Source organism: Ursus maritimus, unplaced genomic scaffold (assembly GCF_017311325.1).
Source record: "Ursus maritimus isolate PB19 unplaced genomic scaffold, ASM1731132v1 scaffold_17, whole genome shotgun sequence".
Classification (NCBI taxonomy): Eukaryota; Metazoa; Chordata; class Mammalia; order Carnivora; family Ursidae; genus Ursus; species Ursus maritimus.
This window is the reverse complement of record NW_024424119.1, coordinates 8088774-8109895: the sequence shown is the minus strand read 5'-3', so window position 1 is coordinate 8109895 and position 21122 is coordinate 8088774. Positions and strand designations below refer to the sequence as shown.

Below are 21122 nucleotides of genomic sequence, written 5' to 3'. Positions count from 1 at the left end.
AATTGCTTTTTTTTTTCAAGTTTAAAACATCCATATACGTGCTTTTATTGAGGAGATGTTTCTAAGGATTTTTTCTTAAAGTTTAATTTTTAGAAACCAAAACATATTAAATTCACAAGGGCAATTCAGTTTCAAAAGGAAGCTTTCGATGACTCTTTTTGCTCAGGTAAGAATTCTTTTTATAACATAAAAGATTTACCTGTAAGTTAAATTGTTTTATGAGTGTCCTGTAATGTGCTTATGTATATCAAATCACCCCTGAAGGTAGCAGAGATTAATAAATTAAAGCAGAGACACTAGCAGTATTAGAAAAAGTTAAATATCAGCTACTTTCAGTAGCTAGTTTGTAGTTTGGTATTTTATGGAGAACGCTTGAAAGCATGTTTTAAAGGCAGTTATAGATGGAAAAATAGATGAATGAAAGAAGGGTATTGTGCAAGAGCATGACATCAAAGTCAATGGAAATGTTATGGGCGCACACTATGAAATAGATCATGTATGTGTTGTTGAATGAATATAGATTATTTAAATTGAATACAGAACGTAATGGGCAAATAAGGTGAGTGTCACTGAAGTGATTCAAAGGAAGTTCCTCAAACTGAGAAAATCTACTTTTTACTGAGACTCGTTTTGTTTTCTTTTGTATCTCCACTGGCGATTTGCCACTGTAGAAGTACTGTCTTCCCCACCCCATATGTACATTAAATGTCAAGAATGAGTACAGTAACAACATAGGAAACATAGTGTCCCTATCAGCAATAGAGCCTGTTCTGGAACGGAGTTGCTGGCTTAAATGTTTGTCTTACTACTATTCACTGTGTGACTGGGCAAATTAGTTATGTTTTCTAAGATTCAGCTTCCTGAGCTCCTGAGGGGGCACCTACTTGGCACTTGTGAGGGTGACTGACCTGGGAAGGTGCTTGTGAGGTGCTTAGCACCATGCCTGGCGTATTGTGCTCTTCGGTAAGATGCTTGTGGTCAGTCGTTGTGATTTGCTCAGCAGCCGGTATGGGGTCAGCACACAGTAGGTCCTGAGTTCTTATCTGTTCAGTGAGTGAACGTTCACCACCTCTGCTGAGGATTCGGGAAGACTTGGGCTCCCTTTTGTGGAGCAGAGCATTCAGTTAGGGACAATACTGGGCCAAAAGTGCGAAGAAAAAATACTAATGTGGCAAAAATTAAAATACGGTCTTGCCCTGTGATGTCTCAAAATTGACCCCTAGAGAAGTGAACGGTATCGAATTCTAGCATATCCTAACGCTCCTCTCGGTATTTGCAGGTGACTTAAGGAAACAGCATCTCCTAGGAGCATCCAGACATGCTGGATTCCTGTATAGATGTCTTCTTAGAATCCAGTATGGTTTACTACTGCTCATTTTTTCATAGGGCCTTTCATTTAGGTTCTAAGGAAATCCTAGACATAAACATAATCAGAAACAAAAGGGAACATACCCCATAACTGTTGCCTAGCAGGGAACACTCGAAGCAAAATGGTGTTTATGCAGGAAACCAACACTTTAAAACCCCAAACCTTTTCATGGGCTTGAATGGTGATATATAATTTTTCTCCTTTATGTCTCCAATAGTACTGAATTATTGTCCCACAAAAAGTTTGGAAGCAGTATCTCCGTATTTTCTGTAAGATTTTCCTCTAAAGAATAATTTACATAATTCATAAATGTTACATAATTTTAAAAATTTAATTTACAAAGTCATTTCATTGACAATGCCGAAAAAATTTGTGCTGGCAACTCTTCTTCCGTAGTTACCGGTTAATAATCTTTATCTTGTTGTTGTTATTCATTTTATCAGTCATTAAGTTTTTCCAAAGTGTGTGTGCAGAAACAAATACATGGCGTATTATTTCTTTTTATTTTGGTGTGTGATTATTACGATTCTACACACATCATACAGGCAGGGAAGCAGACATATAGGAATTTACTCATATTTGTCTTTCAAAGAAAGTACAAAACACTTGGTAGAACAAAAGGTGGAAAATGGTGGAGAAATGTGTTGATTGAGTAGGAGCTCTGTGCTGAGCACTTTCAATATTTTAAGGAGTTAGGGAAAACATAGTGCAAATATAGATGGCCTCTCCCAAATAATTTACAAGTAGAAAAGAAAGGGTAATGGTCCCTTGCAGTGTTTATGAGAAAGAAAAATGCCAGGTATTGGAATAAGCAGGCAACTAACTAATGGTCTCACCAACTACTATATATAGATAGATTTGCTGAGCTCTCTGGGAGGAGACCCTGTGGGACTGTAAAGGAAAGGTCACAGAGAGGAGGTGATTCTTCAGCAGGGTTTTCTCAGGGGTTGTATCACAAAAATAAAACAATGAAACAGATAACCAAGGTTCTGCCTCTTACATAAATGAATTCTGCTTGGCGATGATAGATACTGTGCTGAGATTGATATATTTTGGGGTTTGGGGGCAACAAATCTGGCATTTTGTTTAAAAAATTTTTGAATGAAAGAAAAATCTGATAGAGAGCTTTAACCAAGGTGCTGAGATACTCAATACTAAATGGCTTTAATTGGTTCATCTCTTTTTTTTATTTTAACATGGTTAATAAATTGAATTCTAATACTTTAAATTATTTTTATGTACAGCTCAGCTCTTAGATTTCAATGTAATCCTATATACATTGTTTAAAAATGTTTCATATAATATCTTTGTAATTAATTCTCATGTTTTTATTGTCTGTAATTATAATCTTGAATGGAAAATGGGAATATTATGGGATATATATAACTAATGATTCATTTTAGATATTTTAGAATTGAGATAATTCTATAGGCAGGTAAAAAATCTGGAAAGCAGAATATTCTGCAAAAAATATTTTATTTAAAAATTATTCTGAAGTTCGTTGAATTCAATTTTGTGTCCAGTTTACATCACTATTATTATTATTTTTAAAATAAAGTGTGTCTTCCCAACTCAGTAGAAAGAAAAGAGAATTGTTTCAGTGGGATAAGACGTGTTTTATTGTTGAGCTAAAGTATCTGTTCTGATGCAAATTTATACTTTTGTTATTAAAAGCAATGGATTGATATAGGGACATACCCAACAATATAGTAACCCCCAGATTTATAAATTGAATTTTCCTAATATATTTTGCCCTCTGTAAATGGTATCTATTCCAGACTATAGTGTTTCCTCGTAGATAATTAGAGAAAAAAATATAAAAGGAAAATTATGGTAATTCTTTGACTATTGCTATATTTAGCTCTTTTAAAGTAGCTTTCAAACTTTAAAGGTTATCAGGCTTAACTCCTAAAGATAGAATTGAATCCAACGTGTGAGATTCTGTTTCTCTCTGTTTCCCCCACTCGCTCAGACAAATACAAAGTGAACATAAGTTCTTAGAGGGCAGTGATCAGGTTTTCTCTTTTTTCATACTTTTCCTTATTCTCCATAAGGGGATATACAATGTTGATTGTTTAGTTGAATGTTGAATCTGATGCGCAGATGTGGCAAGATTTTGACCAAAGAAGTGTAAAGAGAGATCTGTCTCCATGTGCCATTTCGTGATGGCATTTCAAAACCATTCTATCTACACATAGGTTGCTTAGTCATCCGACAAACATTCACTGAATACTTACAATGTATCAGGCACTGTGTGCCAGGTACTGGAATTGCAATATAGAGAAGACAGGAATTTTACTCACTTTACAGCGGAGAAAGACAATTTAAGAAGTATCCGTGTTTATGGTTCTTTTTTTCTTCCCTGAAAAGCATTGCCATTAGATCCTCAATAACTACTTTGTGCAAAGAGTAATGGCAGTGACTATATAAACACTATCTGAGGGAAATGACTTAATGCAAACTTGTGACAATTTCTAAGAAAATAGTGAAACCATGAGAACGGATTATTCTGATGAACAAATACCACTTTTTAAATCTCTGTGACAAAAAACATTTTTGCAGGATATATTACGGTAATACCAAGCATGCTCTCTAACATCTTGTATGTAGCATGTAGCTTTCCTTGCAGGGCATTGGAAGTGTGTCAGGATGCCTTTCTGGACTCTGTCTTAGCTCCTAACTGGAGCCATTGCCCTGGCTCTGAGTGGCATTAGCACCATGCTGTTCAGAAGTGAGCAAGTAGGGGCGCCTGGGTGGCACAGCAGTTAAGCGCCTGCCTTCGGCTCAGGGCGTGATCCCAGCATTCTGGGATCGAGCCCCACATCAGGCTCCTCTGCTATGAGCCTGCTTCTTCCTCTCCCACTCCCTCTGCTTGTGTTCCCTCTCTCGCTGGCTGTCTCTATCTCTGTCGAATAAATAAATAAAATCTTTAAAAAAAAAAAGAAGTGAGCAAGTGTGAAGAACTCTAGTGAAGCTTGAAGGAGTAGTGAGTACACCTTGGGTTTTGTGGTGCTGATTACAACGGATAGAACAAGCAGAAGACTATTCTGTGGCATCGGGAGTACACACCCAGTAATTTCTCCAGCTCCTCAGACGTCAGCAGATCCATTGCTGGTTTTGCAATTAACGTGTCAGTCTGAGGGGTGAGGATCACTGGAGGAAGTGAACTAGGAACGCAGGGAGATGGAACTTGCTGGAAGGAGCCATGAAAACAGTGTCATCAAGTTGGAATCAGGAGTACTGAGTCTGAAACCCATTGTAGATCACTTTTAGCTGTATGACTTTCAGCAAGGGTTTTAAAGTCTCCATGACTCTATTTCTTCTGTTGAAAAATGGAGATATTACCAATCTTAAGAGGTTTTTTTGGGCTGCATGTGTTAAAGACTTGGAAAAGGCCTTATGCAGTGACATTTGATAATGCCTTGGCAGGTGCTCAATCCATAATTTGGTAAAGGTGGGTAGGATTTTCTAGGCTGTGGTTATGTTCCAGAATGTTCTTTAATATACAGTTATCCAGCTGACATGCAGTGAACACTTACTATATGTTGGGCCTTGCTTTCAGAGTTTTATCTGTGTGACTTGTTTAATCCTCAGTAACCATGTGACCTGGATACTTTACTGTCCTTTGACAAATGAAAACTCCACATTCAAGTGAGTTAGGTGATAGAGCCCAAATTTGAACTCTTGTAGTGTGCCCCTGGAGCTCTTTCTTAACCCTGCTTCTAGTTAGTGAAGTGATTCTCTCCACAGTAGGGTAGAAGAAATAACAGAAAATACTATATAGTGAGGGATAATCTCTGCATACTAAAAAGATAAGCTCATATTAACTTATTCACATATTTTAAAAAGGATTGAAATGATCATTTGTTATCTTGGATTTGTAAGTTGTTTCTTTCAAGTTTTGATTTATTTAATTCTGATATACAAAGTAAAGTTATAGTGATTTCCAGGCTAATCTTTTCCCCGAAACTAAGCGGTCTTTCTCATTTGTCGTTTCCCCTATTCTATTGTGCTTTTGTATGAGACCTTGAAATTGGATGTGTTTATTGTGTAGATCACAAAGGATACATAGGGAAAATAAAACAGTCTTAAAGAGAGGATTAGCAAGTCAAGAGCCATACGTAGTAATCCAAATCTTCAAGAATAGGCATCATGGTCCTATGATTGATCTATGATAAAACCCTCCCTCTTCCACTCATACCAAGCTAAATTAATGGTTTTTCTTAGAAGTTTTGGAATATGTTTCTTCTGTTCTTCTTATTTTTTAGAAAGGTTGGGATATTTTTCTGAGATTTATTGACATCTGCTTACACCTGAGTAAATGTACTCTGAGATCTTTCTGTGATGACCTGAACAAAGGACATGTATTTTGATTTCCATAATAATTTCCTTGTTGAATTTTTTCAAACAGAGTCAAGACTCTACTTGAATTTTGGGTGCTTGCTTTGTGGATTATTTAGATCAGGGGTTCAGAGGTTTGTAGCTCCTTCTAGGGTGTGTAGGACAGACCCATACCCCTCCACCCCTGTCACGTTTCATTCACTTTTTTGGTTCTGTGGATTGATTTTCTTCTTAGATAAGACAGTGACTATTAGGGAGAAAGATATGATGGAAAGATCCAGCAACAATGCCCCTTTCTCTTCAGAAAGACAGAGATCCGTCTTATTATTACTGCTTTATTATTTTGGCAATAATCATTGGTAGTCACAGTAGTACTAATAAAAATAACTACAGCGTGTTGAGAATGTCCTATGTGCCACCCGAATCATGTAATGTAATCATTGTAGATACCCAAAGAAGTAGGAGTTATTATCAATATTTGATAGGTAAAGAAATTGAGGTTAAATGTGTTAGAGAAATCTCCAGTCGATGGCTAGAAAATGACAGAAGTAAGATTTGAACCCATGACTGCCCCTTTCCCATCTCATATTCCCAACTTCACTACTATCTCTCTATTTAAAAGCTTGTTCTTCAGTCATCTTCGAGTAAGGTAATGTCTTTTTTTAAGGGTATTTTCTTTATTTTCAAGGGATATAGGTCGCATTCTATAATAAACGTATGCGAGAACTGTCACCGAATCTCAGTGTGATCCTGCCTAGAGGAGGAAGTAACTATATGGTTTCTTTTTTTCTGTCCACTGTAAATATTTCTTCCTTCTACCAGTCTGATTGTGCGTTGGTTTGTTCCACAGGCCTCGCTCTTCTAACCCTCAGTGAGCAACAAGTGACAGAACTTTCTGTGGTGTTCCTAGGTACCGGCACAAAACAATTAAACATATTGACTTCATATATTTGACCCCAAACACGAATAGAGATACTTTCCTCTTCTTCTTCCTTCCGTTTCCTTTCAGAGATGTGTATAAAAAGGACGGGGAGGGCGCAGGCTGAAATGACTTGAGTTTGTGCAGCCCTGAACACTATTGGGACCACTCTTGCCTTGAATGAGGAGTTCATTGTCCTCAAAGACATTATGTTAAAGCCCTTAACTGTGAACTTCCAGTCAAGATGCTAGACTTGCCAGTTAGTTACACAGAAACTATTCTGTCCAGGCTGGAATGTGGCAGTTTAAACAGGGGGACTTTGATCCCCAAGATAACGTGGGGACAGACACTAGTGTACTGTTATCATCTTACCACAGTTTTAATTTGTAGAGTTTTTTCTCAGTTTAATCGAAATGTCTTAAACCTGTGCCCAGTGAGTGGTGGGATGACATAACTAAATGAGCATTTTGTTCGGAAATCGTTAAGAAGAGCCAACGTGGCTCGTTCTCCAAGACCCCCTAGTTAGGAATTACAGTGACATTTAGTTATGTCAGTTAGGTTTCTTTCAGAACGTGCGCCAAACTTTAATCTCTGGATTTGATATTTATGTCGTTTATTTAGTCTTTTAACCGCATCAGAATTGTCTTAGCCAGCTCTAAGATGGCAGTTATAATAATAACGCCTCGTATTTATTAAGCGCTTACTGTATGCCAGGTCCTGCAGTAAGGCCTTGTACATCACCTCACATCTAATCCTCGCAAGTGCCTGACGAGACAGCCATCGCTGTCCTCCTCATCGTCGTCTTCTTGTTGGAAGTCAAAATATTCAGGCAGAGAGAGATTCATTCGCGTCTTGGGTTTCCACAGCAGTGGGTAAGAGCAGGGACAGCGGGCTGAACCTGAGTATTCGGGTTCTAGAGCCCTGCACAAGGACCTCACCTGGCTGCCCCCCTCCATTAGTCCCGTGGGTTTGGGCAAGTCAGCTCACCTTCGGGAAGCTGGTTCCTGATCTATTAAAAGAGCAAATACTCTTGCCTACTTGATCAGATTATCAAGAAGACCAAATAAGAAAAGCACAGGAGCAAGACGATGGACGCTTTTAAGACATATGCAAATAAATGAGATCATTTTAATGGCATCAACACATTCTAGAGATCGTGTTTCTGTGAATAATCTCATAAGAAACCACATCACTTACAGGTTGGACCTCTGCAAAGTGGGCCATCAAGTGTAGTATACTGGTGTTGTGATTTTCACATTTATATTGTTGATGGTACAGATAATTTTGTACTTAAGAAAAAAGTCATTGAACACAATACTGCATTTTATTCCAGAGCAGCATGCTTAAATAATATTTATTGAATATTTATTGGCCTCTGGATGCCCTTTGGAACCACTTTCGTGGGGAAGGAGAAGACCGACAATTATAAAAAGAAAAGAAATGGATGTAATAGTTCTGTCTGCAGCCAGTGAAATGAGGTAAATAGTTGGATAATTATTGCAGAAATGTTATCAGTGTAAGTAGATGGTTTAAGCATTTAAGAATTACCCCCAAATAATGTAATCTAAACCCAACGTGTACAGTAGCAGAAGTTTTAATACTGAATCCAATCTCCTCCATTCTTCTTTTCCCCTGAGTAGGTACAGCTGCAAAACAGAGTATTTTTAGAGTGAACACTTACTACAAAATGTTTCTTCTAAAATTTACATTTGGCTTGTAAAAATATAACAAGATTTTTTTTTTTAAAGCACAGATATCTGACCCATACAGTATGTATTTTATATCCCTTTGCGTATTTATGAATATGTCATTTGGTAGTTTTTATGTTTACTAAATTCATTTCCCTAAAAAGACAGGTGTGGAGTGTTTGCATGCATGCATGTAACGTCTGAACGTGTGAAACGCAGCTTAGGGATTACAGCAGTTTAGTCAAGGTCATAAGTGACCTGATGTGCCCTTGAGCATGCTGTTTATAATTGCTGTGGTTAGTTTTCCTTCTCACTGTTTTTACCTATAATGTCAAAACACAATTATATGGAGTTGGTATGTTCACTAATAGCAGTTTATCTCCGCATGGTTTATAGACAGAGTCAAAAGCCAACAACTATAATTACATCCATGTTTCTAACTTAGCAGTGAGCTAGACAAGTGTGGTTGAAGTATGCCGTGGGTATAGTGCAGCCAGTAGGAATTATAGGGTAAAGTCATTGCTTTGCATTCTTTTGGTTTTACAATAATTGTTACTTTAATTTTGTTTTCTGGATTTTACCACTGTCTGTTGTGTTTATATGACCACATAAAGAGTGGTTGAGTTACGTGTCTCTCCACTCTATTTTTCTTCTGCTTGCCTTCCTCTATAAATGTACTGGTTCTCCTTTCACTTTTCTTCTGACTCAGCACACAGTACATTACAGTTAATAGTTTTCTGAAGCGGCCTGATATTCATGCTCTATGGAACCCATAAGACTTCTACTATTTGCATTATATGTTTAATTGGATAATTATGGGAACCATGTTGAACTGTTAACAACTGTCAAGCCTTTGATTAATCTTTTGAATGTTCATTGGCATGGTTCAAGTTAGCAACCGCAGTACAGACTTTTTGTTGTTATTATTGTTGTTGTTTCGTTTTGTTGCTGTTCTCATGATTACTGGAGAGGGTGAAAAGGATTTCTCTAGAAAAATATACGTAATCTCTCATTTTGGGCTCAGTCTATATATCGTGGGAAAGAGAAGCAGTGCGGTTTGTGGATCACCAGAATTTGTTTTGCGCAGAAAATAGTGCAGTTTAATAAGTCTCCAGAAAAAGAAGAAAGCCTTCTTATATTTTTAATGATCTCAGTGATATAAAATAGAAAAGAGAATCTTGCCTTTTTTTTTTTTTAAAGATTTTATTTATTTATTTGACAGAGAGAGAGACAGCCAGCGAGAGAGGAAACACAAGCAGGGGGAGTGGGAGAGGAAGAAGCAGGCTCATAGTGCAGGAGCCTGATGTGGGGCTTGATCCCGTAACGCCGGGATCACGCCCTGAGCCGAAGGCAGACGCTTAACCGCTGTGCCACCCAGGCGCCCCGAGAATCTTGACTTTTGAAACAGTATTGATTTGAGTCTATTGTTTGGAAGAGGTACCTGAAAGAGAACTACCATACACATGAAGAATATTTGGTATCAAACCCTGGAATGAGAACTGAATTATGTAGACAATGGTTCTTTCGCCAGTGTATGTTCAGTTCATATGGGTCTTAAATGGCATGAAATGGACATCGGGATTACGATAGCAGACAATTCTATTCAAACATAAATAACTCTCAGGCACCCTTAAAATTTCGTCTCTTTTGCTTTAAGTGCATGTTAGTATGCTTATGGGACAATACCATACTTGCTTTTCCTTTAGTAATTGGTTTATAGTTTTGATATTTGACCTGATAGTTACAATTTTGGGTTTTTGTGTGCTTGTATTTTGGTATTGAATAGAGAAAACAGGTCAGGTGTATAGTGGAGAAGTTACAATGAATAAATGAGTATTTGCAGACAAATCTTAAAGAGTTCACATAAATGTAATAAAGATGCGGACCTTGTACTCTATTTGAGTGATCTTTGTATTTTCCCTGTATGTGCTGCAATTCAATTTTATTAGAATGTTTACTGAGCAATATCAGACTTCTTTCCAGGTCATGAATTTCAGAGTATGACTTTGATAGTACTGTATCTTTGAGATCCAGGCTTTTAAAGATTTTATTTGTTTGTTTATTTATTTGAGAGAGAGAGCGAGAGAAAGAGAGAGAGGGAGAGAGAATCCCAAGCAGGCTCCTAAGCCGCCCAGTGCGATCTCACGACCCTGAGATCATGACGTGAATCAAAGCCAAGGGTCCGATGCTCAATCTACGAGCCATGCAGGCTCCCCTGAGTTCTGGGCTTTTAAAATGAGTTAGGGTAGGTCTGACTGAGGAGGCAACATCTGCGCCGACTTGAAGGAGGTGGTGAATATTGGCAATCTGTTAGACACGTGTGCGTGCCTGCGCATGCCCCTAGATACATATTGAGCTATTGTTTACATCAATCCTGTGAGGCAAGGGGAAGTGGAGGAACAGAAAGGTTAAATAATCTGCCCAAGGTCACATAGCTGTAAGTGGTGGAATCAGGATTTGGACATCGGCAATTTTGTTAAACTATTATTTCAGGTCAGCTCTTAAACAGGCTTAGTGAAGCTAATCCAGGATAGGAATCACCTCTTGACCTGACTTTGTACTCAACTTAGGTATACAGGACTCCGATTAATTTCTCTTCCTGGGAAATAAAATATTGAATTCTACCTGCCGTTTCCAAAGTGTGTCGTTTTGAAGTACCATCTTAGATCAAGTTAATAGGGTTGGAATGGGCACTTCAGCTGCCAGCAAACCAATCCCACTACTTATGCTGAAAGTGTATTTTGGTGCTTTAGTCAAATGCACAAAAGACGTGGGGGAGGAAGGATTGTTTTAGATGAGGAATATGCAAAAGGAATCTGAACACCATTCTGACCTCTTGAGTTTGCATTATTTTTATAAGACCATTGTTTACAGTTGGGAGCTTTATGGTAATTGTACCTTCCATTGAGGTTCAAGATGGCTCTTCAGCCAGCTCATAATAGGATAATGAAGTGGAGAGGAGGAGTATGAAAGGAGCGCATAGAAGGAGCAAATTCACACTGCAGTACATGTTGTAGCCCATAAATATTCATCTAAGAAAATTTCTTAGGTGCATTGAGTTGTAGATGAGCAACTTACATCAAACTGCATGTATATTTTGTTCACAGAAGTTTTTTCAGTTCCTGCTGCTTCAAAAACTTTTCTTTCCTTAAAGTGTCCTTGAAGCCCGTGGACCTGCCTTCTCTGTGGAGACAGTCTGATCACTGTTAGTCTTAACTTCCCTTTATTTGGGTTTTCAATAAGCTCCCAACCTTACCAGTTGAGTTTTAGGTGAAATGGTTGTGTGAAAGGTGATGCAACTTTGAGAATGTATTTATTAACATTGAAAATAGGATTCCTGGTTTTCAGGCATGATACACTCTTTTTATCATGGTGATCAGGAAGCAGGAAAGTCTTCTGTTATTACAGAAGAAGTAAGGGCCATCATGGGAAGACCTGGCTTCCATTTTTGGTTCCATTGTGAGTCACTGAGACCTAAAGCTTCACTTTCACCATCGGTAAAATGGTGCTGGGATTAGCACTTACTCCAGAGTGTTAATTTTGACTATGTGTGTGAAAGAGCTTTGTTAATTGCTCTCCCTCTCTCTCTCACCGTCTCTTTCTATATATATACATACACACACACACACACACACACACACACACACACACACGTGTATGTGTGAATATACAGAAATGTTTATAATTATTTTTCTCTATTCTCCTCACTCAAATGAAAAATTTCTGAGAACATGAAATCTGACCTATTCTTAACACCTTGCTTAATACATAGTAGTGATAATATTTTTGTATTGAGCTTACTTTGGATTTTTAGCTTATCTTAGATGTTTTAGTGGAAATCTCCTAAGGTTGAATCATTTTTTTTTTTTTTTCTCAGTGTGCCTACAGTTTTAAGCAGACTCGACTTCCACTGCTGGAAGATGGAAGGGACAGATGACATGGTTCACCTCATGCCCTAACTAGAAATAGTTTCGCTCAGTCCTAGTTTTTTACTTTCTTTAGAGAAAGTCACTACTTATGAATCACGCTGGGGTTAAAGGTCTCAGTTCCGTGCTACACAGTCCAAACGTGACACTTTGCTGCCAGGAGGGTCCTGCCCCAGTTGCTAGCCTACCTTTGTTTTTCCTGTTTTGCTCACGTTCTGGGTTGTGCTCACTCGGAAGGTCACGTGTTTTCTTTCCTTGGCCTTGGAGACATCCAGAGGGGATACATGGGTCCTCCTTCTCTATAGTGGTGTTTGTTGATCTCCACATATCTTTCAGACCATTGGACTGTCCAATTTCAGAGATCCAAAATAAGACTTCGATCGAACATATGTATCTTGTTAGCAATGTTATGACAAATAGCAGCAGCTGTATAAACTCGTCTTTCTGTAGTTTCACACAGGGGACTCCATTAACAATGGACCACTCTGTCAGCATTTAATCCTTTTTACCTCTTGGTTCCTGTGAACTTTTCTACTGGACATCAGGATCATTCTGACCCGCAAACAGAAGAAAATGTCAAAGACTACCAGTCAGCTGAATTCCCCTTGGTGCTCTCTAAGGTGATCCGGAGAAAGGCTGGCAATGATCAGGATTACTTTATTGGTCCTAATTAGAAAGACATACAGGTCATCAGGATGGCTGTGACAGAATTTGGGATTAACTTGGCTTTGGAATTGTTTCTGAATTTAGCACCAGGGTTCATGGTCCTGAAAAGCTGACCTCTGACTTTTGGAGTGCCTGTGGTATGAAGCAGGGCAGCAAGGACATAGCTTCTCCCAGAAACGGTCACAGCGGATGAACTCATCTTTGTGAGCACGTCGTCATGTACAAGTCCACTTCTGGGTCTGATAATTTCAAGACATGAGAAACACAGAACTCTCAAGCGACCTTTTACCTCTGGGTAATTTCTGTATTTTTTTCATCAGAAAAAAAGAGGGCACACTGGATGTTCAAGTACGATGGGGAACTTGGAAAAAGCAGAGTTATAGCCTTAGAATAACAACGAACAAAAGTTCAGGTTCCAGTTTAAATATACTTGACATTTGAACCCCTCGTTTGAAGCCCTTGCTTTAGGTCTATCTTCAGAGGACATCTGAAATTCCTTTGGCTTCCAATCTATGGCAAGCGAACAAGAATGGATGACAAAGGGATATAAAGATAGAGCTCAAACAAGTTGTTGTTAATTCTTTCTTTCACCTAAGAGGACTAATGAAAAGCTTAAATTACTAAATTCAGACTAGACCATTGTCGCTACTTGCCAAATAGTACGTGTTTGTGCGTGTGTCTAATCCATATTTGAAAGCCACAAACAGAAGCACATAATTTGGCAAAACACCAAAAACATGCCTCGGCACACTTCTGGAGATTCTTCCAAATGACTTATTGATTCAAAAATTTTAGAGAGAGTGTGTGTGTGTGTGTGTGTGCGCGCGCGCGCGCGCGCCTGCGTGCACGCATGTGTGCACATTCAGATAGCCTGGAGACGCTTAAAATAAATTCTGCCAGCTAACCATATGTATTTTCTTTTCAAATTCTGAATCGTAGAAAACAAAAAAATAAAGCTGTTTATTGGCCAGTTACTTTCTCTTTTATTTTCAAGTACAGACTTGTTATTTAAAAATCCTCCTCCAAATACAACATATCTTTACAACAGTCTTTACTTTGGAAAGTTAAAGTATCCTGTTTGTTTTTAAAATGTGTTTTGAGGTTTCGATTTTTTCTAACTGGTAGGTCACAAAGAGTAACTCGTTACAAGAAAAAATTCTTTGTAGCACCATGAAGAAATTTCCTAAGTTGATAAATTCTTCTTTTCTAAGGTTTTTACAAAAGCATTTTTCCTTTGCCAGGTTTCTGCTTGGTATAGAAAATATGTACTTAAAAAAAGCATATAATTTGAACTCAATCCAGGATACGTGAAGTTATTTAGAAGGTAACTGCATGAGGGTTAGAGTATCAAGACAATTGGAGGACAGAGTCCATAAGAAATCTTTGGTGTGGTCCCCTTTCCCTTGCATGAATCTTCGTTTTAAAAGTCAAGTGCTTTTACGTGTAGCATTTTGTTTTAACATTCCAGCTTCCTTTACAAGATGGGTACTATTATTCCTCATATAAAGATGAGGAAATCAGAGCTCAAAGAATTTAAATCAGCTGCTCAAGGTCATACAGCTAGGAAGTGGCAAAGGCAGGATTAATCCAAAGCCTGTCTGACTCCACAGATAATGCCCTGGACCCTGTACCTTCCAGCTTTCTTTGAGGGAGGTAAATATTACAAATCCACGCCTTTCAGTCATTCATCTCCCCGCCATCCCTTGCATCGCAAGCCCTACTGAAGCTAATTGTATGTAGATTATGTTAATGTATTTCCTTATTAAGTGTTTTTTAAAGGGGTTTAAATTATGCTTTATATTTGTAAATTACTTAGCACTTTTGTCTTTTGTTTACAGTATCTTACTTCATATGTATCCTGTTTGAGTGAGATAATGTTCCCATGGGGGGGGGGGGGGGGGGGGCATCTCATTATAGGATTCTTCCCCAACTGTTTTTTCCACTGCGTTTCAAATGCTTCAGATCCAAGGAAAATCTATGCTTGGCTTCCACCTCATACTTAAAAATTGAATGGGGGAAATCGAGAACTTTCTGGCTTAATTTAAGAAAAAAATGGACCTGCAGTACCTAACCATGGGTGTCTTTTGAGCATCTCCGCCCATTACAGGTGCATACTGGTAATTGGTTGAGCTGTTGTATATACATTTGAGAGACGCTTCATTTTTGGCTACCAGTGAGTTTTTTTTTTTTCTTCCTAGTTTCAAGGAAGTTTGTGGTATACTAATGGGGATTTCAACATCAGCAACTTTTAATCCTTTGGTTTCTTGAGGCATAATAGGATTACATAGATTAAGATTACCGAATTCACATAACTGTAAGAAACAGGAAAGGGGCTGGGGAAAGGAGGGAAAGAAGGAGTTAGTTCTGGCTCTTCATCTGTTTGTAGTGCTATTTGAAAGCCCTCCCAGCAATCTTTTCCCTCCTACTACTTGCTTCGTTTTGCATCAGACCCTTGATAGGCCGTGTTGGATAATATCCCACTCAAGCCCCTTCAGGTAGATATGCACAACGAGGAAATTAAGATGCTAGAGACTTAAGCACCCCCCAGGCCCAGTGTGTAGCAGGGTTTTCATTTGTACGCGCTTGCCTTATTCTTCAAGGTGTCGATCCTGGTGAATGGAGTGACTCAGGAGGTAGTCACGAGAGCCTCCCTGGCCTGGCAGTGTTTCCTCACCATGGCTCCATGTACCTTTTCCTCACTGTTTACTCCAACTGCACTAATATCCCTCTATTATCTCTCCTGCTCTGACTTTGAGATTGACAATTGCCGAAACCTCAAAACCATTACAAAGTCAAGTGTGTTCAGTGATGAGGGCAGGTAAACGTTGGCTGGTGAAGAAGCTGACATGAGATAACCAGAAGAGTAATGAACTCTGGATTACTCATCTCAATATGTGACACAGATGAAGAATTTGCAGAGCTTGGTGTATGCAGAGAGGCAGTCTTGGCCCAGTCCATGTACAACTGCCATCAGAAGGATCGACAGCAAAGTCCGCCTTGCAGACTGAGGCCCATTGGGTAGATGGAGGCATGGACAAATTAGGAACTTCTTGTGATGGTTCATCCTCCAGATTTTATCATAGATTTTATCAGCCTAATGGTCTGGAACAGTTAATGTGACTTTCTCATGGAATAAATCAAGAAAAAAATAAACATCCCCTATCTATTTGTTGCCTGAACAATGTTTCTGAAAGTTAACCTCCTTGGTACAGTTGATTTGACTTTCTCGGGAAATCAGTTAATTTAGTTAAAAAGCGAACGTAACTCCACCACCTCCTGTCTGGTGCTTAAACAATGTTTCCAGAAGATTACTATCCCTCAGCATGCTATCAGAGGGGAGGCGGCCCCAGGTTTTTTTAAAAAAAAAAAAAAAAAAAAAAAAGATAATGCCTCGTCTTTATTTGGTGAATTTCAGCCTATGTAGACTTAATTCTTGGGCCTCATATGGAAGACTTGTTCTGGGGAAATGTGATCCCAGGAATGCTGGTGATTTGCTGTTTTAAAATGGTGCTATGCTTTAGGTTTCTGTTCAAATCTAAGATTTCAGAAGAGTCAGTAACTGCAAATAATCTAAAAGGGGAAGAGTAAAGAATGCTTCTAACTTCCCTTTGAAATGAATAGCTCCGCCAGAGCAGCAGCTATTAGAAAAACAAAAAGAACCAAGAAAAGCTGCTCAGCTCAGCACACAGAGGTAAATTTACTTACATCAGACTGAAAAATGAGGGCTGGGCTTTGAAAAGACATCCCTTCTGACGAGAGGAAAGCTTGTGATTTTGGCATGGCTGTGGCCCTCCTAAGCCCCTGAGAAATTCTGAAAAACATTACAGAAGACTGTCCTTAATATTAATGGATGTCTTCCTGTGTGTGTGTGTGTGTGTGTGTGTGTGTGTGTGTGTGTGGAAGAAGACTGCCAGAGAAAGGGAGGGAGACAATGAGAGGGAAAAGATTACTGAGGATAAAGAACTACTGGTGAAAATGTTGAATTGTCTAATTTCTGGCCAGTAATTTGCATCTGTTGCTTTCTGCTCGCCAGGATTTTGTCAGGATGAAATTTAGAACAACACTAGCCATCAGGCACTTCAAATTAGCCTTGCGATATCGCGGCCCTCTTCACAAACTCTTCCTAAAATACTTTGTTTGTAGATAACACGGCTCACTGATAGGATCTCAGATCACGGCCTTATCTATTATATGACATCAGAGGTGAAAAAAAGACTGTTTCCCTGGGGCTAATTGTGGTGAGTGTCACATTATGTTGTACTGTAGTGAACAATTTCAGGGGCACCAAAAGCATGCAGCTCTGCCTCTTGGGAGGGGACTTTTCCTTTGCAGCTAAGCTTCAGGAAACGTGAACATTTGTGTTTTCAAGACCACATACCATTGGGAAGGAAGTAGGGGTGGAGATTCGTGCTGAGATTAAGTGAATACGAGAATCTCTGTACTGTGTGTGATCTGGGAACTGCTGGATTTTAGGTAGCTCTCTTTGTGGCATGCCTCTAGAATTTTCAAAGTCAGGCCGGCAATAATACTGATACTTGCTAAAGATATTTTCCACAAAATAACGTTTTGACTCTTCAGGCTTGGACAGACAGACTTCTGTACAGCATGCCCCACGAGCGAGGCTATAGCTCGTGTGTGTGTGTGTGTGTGTGTGTGTGTGTGTATGTGTGTGTGTGTGTCTCAGGAGACACAAACAGAAATCTGCTGCTGGCTTGTCCATGGTTGTACTTTGGAATACATAACTGTTACCTACCATGGTAAAGGAATTTAATAATTGTGGGAACCAGTTGTTAAAAAACAACTTGAAAGTTATTCCCAGAAGGGAGGCATTAACTCCTCCGAGCCAGGTCGATCCTCCACCTTGGGCACTGGTCCGTTTACCTTAAGAGACGCAAGGCCTATTCCCGTTTGACATGTGCAGAGTTATGCAGATCATAAACAGAGAACCGGCGTTTCTTTTCAGGACCGACGAGGTGGAAAAAACCCAGAAAATTCACCCATTTAGAAAGAGTGCCTTGGTTTGCTGTGGAGTTGAAAACTGGGAACGTGTTTTCCCAGACGTACAAAAGCTCTGTAGCATTGTTGGCTGGTTAATGAGTGATCTCCCTGGTCTCCTCTGGCTGTGCCTGTTTTCTTGACTTAGGACTGACACTCTCAGTATAATCTTAATTCATTTTTGGTCTAGGTTGGCTAAATCTTCTGATTTGGCAGAGTTGAGTGTCAGGATTGCCATGCTTATGTTTGCTCTGGATTTATATCTTAAGTTGAGGTTAAGTAACACATTTACATAAATCAACTCAGCACTAGACTCTGAAACAAAGTTGTTCTACTCAGAGAAAAAGTAATTGTACTGCTTCCGAGATTTGCTTTCATTTTATATGAAGGATTTATAAATATAACATGTCCTGTGTTAAAATGCACTCTTTGGTGGGTTTTGCTTCTGTAAAAGAGAATGGAAAAAATTTTACTTGGAAGAACTGGTGATAGCTGTTACTACCATGGGATGACTTTTCTGGAGGTAGGATATAAAACATCGTAGGGCTATTGTCATTTACCAAATAGTAACGTGCTTTAAAGGAAGGATTTGTGTTTTCTGATCGGCAGCACAAGGACTGCAAAGCAATAAAAAAGTTTCTTCGATAATGAAGACATTGCAGAAGTGTGAAGAGACTTCACATTTATAGCTGCCAATATTTAAGTAGGAGTGTTTTAGAAATAATAGTGATTGATTGTGATGCATGCAAATAATCTTTTCAGAGATTCATTTCTCTTAAAATAACAGAGAAAAATGTCGTGGCTATATTGGATGGGTCATCGTCTATTAATTCATGTTCTATTTTTTTTTAAATTTACTTTAATTAAAATTTACCTGCACTTCTAAAGCACAATGAAAAGAATATTTTATCTCCCCAAATTTAGGGATAGGCTACTGTAAAATATGTGTTATAGTTGCAAATGCCAGAAATATATGGAAAGAATAAGAGACTGGTAGCGATTTTAAGTTTCTTGAAAACGTGTAATGAAAACTTACTACTTTACATACTATGAAATATTGGCAAAACAGTGTTAACTATGAGATATAATATTAAATGTCTGACTTTTAAATGTATTAGTTTTTAGGGCTACTGAACGGAATTTGCCTTGTCATCTTGCAAGTTTTAAATGTGAAATAACTTCATGACAAGTTTTTGTTTTCATCTTTAATGTACTTTTTCCCTAGACTGTTACACTGACATCGCTAAAATATCCTTCTGTATGTAGGGGAGAAAATCCTCTATCCTGAGTCTTTGTGACTATTATTTAAGATGGGCCAAATGACATGGGGTCGCCTTCAACCTAGACAGCCTATTTTCCTCTGCAGGAAGGCATTGTATGGCGTTTCGGTTTGTTTAAAGAAATTATTATGGACTCCTTAAGTGTTTTCCTTGAGGTTCCATATTCCCTGACTTGATCTCATTTTGCTCCATTTGGCAGTAGTGTGGCTGGCCCTCCGCTCGTCCTTGTCCGTCCGTTCACTTGGAAAGCTAGGATCCATAATTCCGGTCTCCGAAAGGTGGAAGCATGTGTTTTGTCCAGCTGAGTCTCTTGGTCTGATTTTTTTTTTCGGGTCCTAATACATGTTTATTCCTACATGTGACAAATCTGCAGTCGTGTTTTCTTTCTGAGTTATAATGACTCAGATGTCATAATTAATTTGATGAGCAGGTGGGGGTTATTAGCCTTGTGTTTCACTTGCTAATAGCCGCACAGTTTTTCTAAAGTACTCTTTCAACTAAGGAGGCATTTCTTCACATAGAATAAACAGTACAGCACAAAAGCCTCAGTTAGATAACTATCCGTGGGCTTGAAAAGCTGCCAAGCAGATGTTGTTATTGGAGCTGGCCCAGGCGAGATTGGGCAAGGCAGATGCTCGTGGGGAGGGGAGGGGGGAGGAGAAGGGGGAGGAGATGTAAGAGAGCAGAGGTTGTGGGGAGAGGGGGAGGCTCTACAGGACTGATGCTTTCTTTGCAGGGGCTGGGCCACATTGTGTTGTGGTGGGCGTTGTCTTCTCAGGAGCCACCTCCATGGTCATGCCCCGGGTTGGGGTTGGTCCCTTGAAATGTACATAAATGAGGATGGGGTGGGGGTGGAGGGGACCCTCTCTAAATATCCACATGGGAATGAATCGGAGTGTTCATCCAGCAGTCTGAGACTTCTGGTTTGCATTAGAGCGGCTGTGTGCAATTTTTGAAGGGCCTACGGAGACTCTGCTTCATACCTACCCACATATGTAATGGACATGACGGCCCTGACATTTACCAGAACTCATAGGTTCTGCTTTATTGCTGTAAATTAGGTTGTGCAAATTTAAGACAAAATGCTGTTTTGTTTCCTGTCACCTCACTATATAATTTTTTTTCTGAGCATTTTCCACTCTTTATTAAAATGTTGCAAAGTTAACAGCATACTTTGAAAAATTAAAATCAATCTTGGAACATGTCAGATTTGTATGAGGTAAACATGTGGAGGGTTTAATCTAAACTGATCTTGTTTCTGTCCTCTGCCTCCTTTTTTTTTTTTTTTTTTTTTGGTGATCTAAGGCTTTTTAAAACTCATCTCTCACTCCCCTTCACTAGATTAAATTCTGTAATCTCATTTTTCTTTGAGCTGATCTCAAGCCAATGGTCTGGGGATTTTATAGCCAAGGGATAATTTTTGATAATGGGCTATTAAAACACTTGCAGCTCCTATCCTGTCTTTCAAATTAGTGTGTGCACAGATTGTCTTTCTGGGGAAAAAGTCTTTCCCTTGGCAATAAGCAACTGATTACGGGCCACAGGCAGCATAAAAGCTTCCTGTAATGCTTATACGAAAAACATAGGTAAATCATAAATAATAAATAACAATGGTAACTAACTGTACAGTGGGAGCAGCAAGTCTGCCCAGGATTTTTGTTTTAGCCTTTGGAGAATAAGTCTTGTTTTCCCTGATTCAGACAGATTTAGTGTGTTCTGACAACAGGGTCATCTCACAGTTTCCTTAACGCTAGAAGTACAGTGGCTTGAGACAGCTGTGCAAGGTCACGTAACTTTCATTGTTGTTTATAGTGTAGCTTATTAATAGGTTAAAATGAATAACTCGTGGGACAGAGGTCAGGTAGCACCTGTATAAATAACAAATTTGCCCTTCCAAAATATGTAATGCAAAATTAACATACATAGCTTGCCACTTTG

General features: G+C 38.9%; 1 protein-coding gene across 9 annotated transcripts in view; it reads left to right on the top strand.

Moving 5' to 3' along the window:
- Positions 1 to 21122, top strand: part of NFIB (nuclear factor I B) — a 230636-nt gene that overhangs the window by 21958 nt on the left and 187556 nt on the right. The window contains exon 3 of one of the 9 annotated variants that reach the window (XM_040631446.1): positions 12195 to 13783. The exons of the other annotated variants lie outside the window; for them this stretch is intronic. Within the exon in view, the coding sequence (XP_040487380.1) occupies positions 12195 to 12211 (17 nt within the window). The 3' untranslated portion in view covers positions 12212 to 13783. Of the gene's footprint in view, positions 1 to 12194; positions 13784 to 21122 lie in introns of those variants that run through there. 9 annotated transcript variants of the gene reach the window in all.